This window comes from Frankliniella occidentalis, unplaced genomic scaffold (genome assembly GCF_000697945.3).
Source record: "Frankliniella occidentalis isolate FOCC.00 unplaced genomic scaffold, Focc_3.1 Scaffold4972, whole genome shotgun sequence".
Taxonomy (NCBI): Eukaryota; Metazoa; Arthropoda; class Insecta; order Thysanoptera; family Thripidae; genus Frankliniella; species Frankliniella occidentalis.
The window spans coordinates 1-3591 of record NW_026272015.1 but is presented as its reverse complement, the minus strand read 5'-3'; the positions used below and the strand labels follow the sequence as shown (position 1 = coordinate 3591).

Below are 3591 nucleotides of genomic sequence, written 5' to 3'. Positions count from 1 at the left end.
GGGGGGTCGGGGGAAGGGGGGAAGGAGTAGTACTGGCGACAATTGAATTTTCCGCACCGCTGCGCTGTCAATAAGAAAGGCCCTATAGCCCGTGCCGTGCGAGAGCGAATCGGAGTGATGGTGACAGAGAGAGGGAGGGAGAGAAAAAGAGCGAGAGAGGCGAAGGGAGACTGTCCTGCTGGGTGGACACTAGAACGCTACATCGCCCCGCTCGCCTAGCCGGCCGATGCAATTCTTTTGTTCTGATGCACTCCAGTCTGCTTGGTCCGGCCAGAGGTCTGCGAGACCCCCCCCCCCCTTCCTACCCCGTCTCTTGACCAGGCCGCTGATGTCCGGGCCCGTGGGTCCCGGGTCACCCCGCCTTGGACCTGGACCTCGCGGGTCGCGGGCCACGGCCCCGGAAACACCGCATGACGACGATCGTCGCCCTCTTCCTACTCGCGACGTCGCAGCCTCTCGGACAGCGGGAAAGTTTCTCTCTCGTGAAAAACTGTCGCGCTAAGGGTTTCAAACGTTTTAACAGGGAGATGTGTGCGTGCGGCGTGGTGGAAGGAGCAAAAAACCGCGCAGAAATCAGCTGATTTCGGCACAACAAGCGGACGTCTAAAAAAATGAAATTCAAATATTCGAGTTTATAGCCAGCTTGTGAGTGCGTTTTGTGGGCCTGAGAAGAATGATGTGTGAGACGGAAGGGGGGTGGGGGTAAGCTGAGGGAGGCCATTCGCACTCGTCCCTGCGGCATGCGGACCTCAGTCCTCAGTCTGCATGGTGTTGAGCGGGTCAGTGTTCTCTCACCCCGCGGCCCTCTCTCCGGTCTTGCGTGGTCATCCAGTCGCTGACCACAGTGCGGGGGGCATAGGACGAGAAGGGCTCCCGCCGCCGGAGCTCAAACAGATGAAACTTTCGTGATATGCCCGGCTCCCCCCGACGCTTCCCCTTCCCCCGGCAGGTGCCGTGCGCGCTGCTTTTGGCTGAGTCAGCGGGAGCGACTGTCTGCGCGGGGCCGGATACCCATACCGGATCTCCTTGGACAACTATAGAGTATACTACATGGCGCGCCATGAATGAAAAGTTTCCAACGCTTTACTCATTTTTATTTTATTTTGTTTTGCAGGGTGGCTACAAGCTGCAGGTCCTGGACAGTCTGCAGAGGCCTGTGCTCGACCTCACGCCCGTCACCAAGGACTCCGAGTTCGTCAGGACCGACGTGACGTGAGTGTTAGCAGGGCGCGCAGCGTCGTGCGTGTGCGGGCGCCTGTGAGGTAGGCCACCGCGGGCTCGCGCCGCATGGATGTGCGCCCGTTGCCTACCGCGCGGGCGCTAACCGCCGTAGAGGTGGGCAGCCGGCGGGCACCGGTGCGTTGCGGGCGGATGGATTGCCTACCGCACAGGCGCTCCTGCCGGAGCCTCGCCGAGTCTTTCAAACGTGCGCGATTATATGCACGTCTCTTAACGAGGCTGTTGCGTGAAATTTTCTGACGCGTCTTACGTTGTTGCAGCGCGCAGTCGTATGGCGTGCAGCTGCCGACCGACTTCGTGTGCAACGACTGCTCGCTGCGGCTCCTGCGCCAGGCCGACGAGTGGTCCAACAACTACCGCTTCTGGTCCTGCGCTGACGTGGACATCCGGCCAGGTAAGTGAGGATGTCGCATAAGAAAATCGCAGAGCTTAATATTGAAATTTGTTTCTTTTACGATGAAAATGGTTGAGAGTAAGGCAGCAATTTTAACCTAAATTTTGCATTTTTTTGGTGCTCGCCACTCCGGTGTGCAGCCAAGGAGTTCAAGGAGGACTGCTCGGGCCACGGCCGCTACTTGCTGGGCAAGTGCCGGTGCGACCGCCTGTACTACGGGCCGCGGTGCCAGTTCCGGGACGAGTGCATCGACAGCACCGACTGCGGCGACCGCGGCCGCTGCGTGGACGTGCAGGCCACGAGCGCGCCGCGGAAACAGTGCTACTGCGAGCTGGGCTGGTTCGGCCCCGCCTGCACCAAGCGTACGTTGCGTTGCAAACCCTGTGAGTCGTTGTTCGTTCATCTGGAGGTTTAGACGTTACCCTCTGTTCTCTCCAGGCTCGCCCGTGCGCAGCACCGACCTGGACCTGGAGGCGTACACGCGCCGCGACCTGAGCGACAGCTTCCGCGTGTTCTGGCGCATCTTGCACGACGAGCAGGAGATCGAGGTGGTGATGCAGGTGAACGGCACGAGCTACGCGGGGCTGGGGTGGCGCCCGCGCTCGCTCACGGACGCCTGCCGGAACTTCCCCTTCCTGGAGGACCCCGCCGGCGCGGCGGCCGCCGCCCCCGGCGCCGCGCAGCAGCCCAAGAGCGAGCCCGAGCCCGGCGCGGAGCCCGCGGCCGAGCCGGAGGCCAAGCCCGAGCCCAGCAGCGAGCCCGAGCCCGAGGGCACGGCCGAGCCCAGCAGCGAGCCCGAACCCAAGAGCGAGCCCGAGCCCAAGAGCGAGCCCGAGCCCACCGGCGAGCCGGAGCCCAAGAGCGAGCCCGAGCCCACGAGTGAGCCGGAGCCCAAGAGCGAGCCCGAGCCGGCCGCGCCCAAGAAGGGCAAGAACGTGTCCTCGCGGGCGACGCGCGGCCACGCCCCGGCTCACAACGCCGAGCTCCTGGCCGACGCCACGGTCGAGACGAGCGTTTCCTTCCGCGTCAGCTCTACTTCCAAGCACAGTAAGCACAATATTTTATGTCTCTTTCTCGAAAAATTTGAACTTTGCCAATCTTAGTTTCGTTGACTAAATGAAATTTGTGGTTTACTTCATCCTTTTTTTCTGCAACTCCTAGGTAGCCGGAGGTCCAGGCGAGAGGCTGCTGAGGGTAAGTCACACTCGTGGCCACTTGGTTGTATATACACGAGCACACCTGTATCGCACATTCCCCACGTACTGCGGAGTCTTCCTCACTGTACAAAATGCACACCACTAACATGTGGAAATGCATTGCTGTTACAATTGCAGTTTAAGTCAGAAGAATAATTACTCTTTAGCAGATATGTTTTAATGTACATACATTCTATTTCCTTTAGCACAAGAATGTAGCCCTACAGTTTTTGAACTCAATGTGACAACTATGCTTTATTGGTGGTTGGTGTTTTCGGGTTGTGGCACTTTCTGCTTATGTGTCCTCACAGGAGCCCCCGCCCCGGAGCCCAGCGCTGAACCCGAACCCTCGTCTGAACCAGAACCAACGTCTGAACCCGAGCCAAAATCAGAACCCGAACCAACCTCTGAACCTGAACCGAAATCTGAACCTGAACCTAAGTCTGAACCAGAACCTACGTCAGAACCCGAACCCTCTTCTGAACCCGAGCCTAAGTCTGAGCCTGAGCCGAAATCTGAGCCAGAGCCAAGTTCTGAACCTGAACCTAAATCTGAGCCCGAACCAAAATCCGAGCCTGAGCCAAGTTCTGAACCAGAGCCGAAGTCTGAGCCTGAGCCTAAATCTGAGCCCGAACCGAAGTCTGAGCCTGAACCAAACTCAGAGCCGGAACCAAAGTCTGAGCCTGAACCAAAGTCTGAGCCTGAACCCAAATCTGAGCCGGAACCCAAATCTGAGCCTGAACCAAAGTCTGAGCCTGAACC

The 3591-nt window shown here is 59.1% G+C and overlaps 1 protein-coding gene across 1 annotated transcript; it reads left to right on the top strand.

Moving 5' to 3' along the window:
• Positions 1-740: 740 nt before the first annotated feature.
• Positions 741-3586, top strand: LOC127752187 (cell surface glycoprotein 1-like; the record flags this gene model as incomplete). Its single annotated transcript, XM_052276906.1, has 7 exons — positions 741-779; positions 1115-1212; positions 1500-1633; positions 1774-1995; positions 2072-2680; positions 2795-2827; positions 3141-3586. Coding segments are annotated over exons 1-7 (1581 nt in total), but the record flags the coding sequence as incomplete, so codon positions are not given.
• Between the last annotated feature and the right edge of the window lie 5 nt (positions 3587-3591).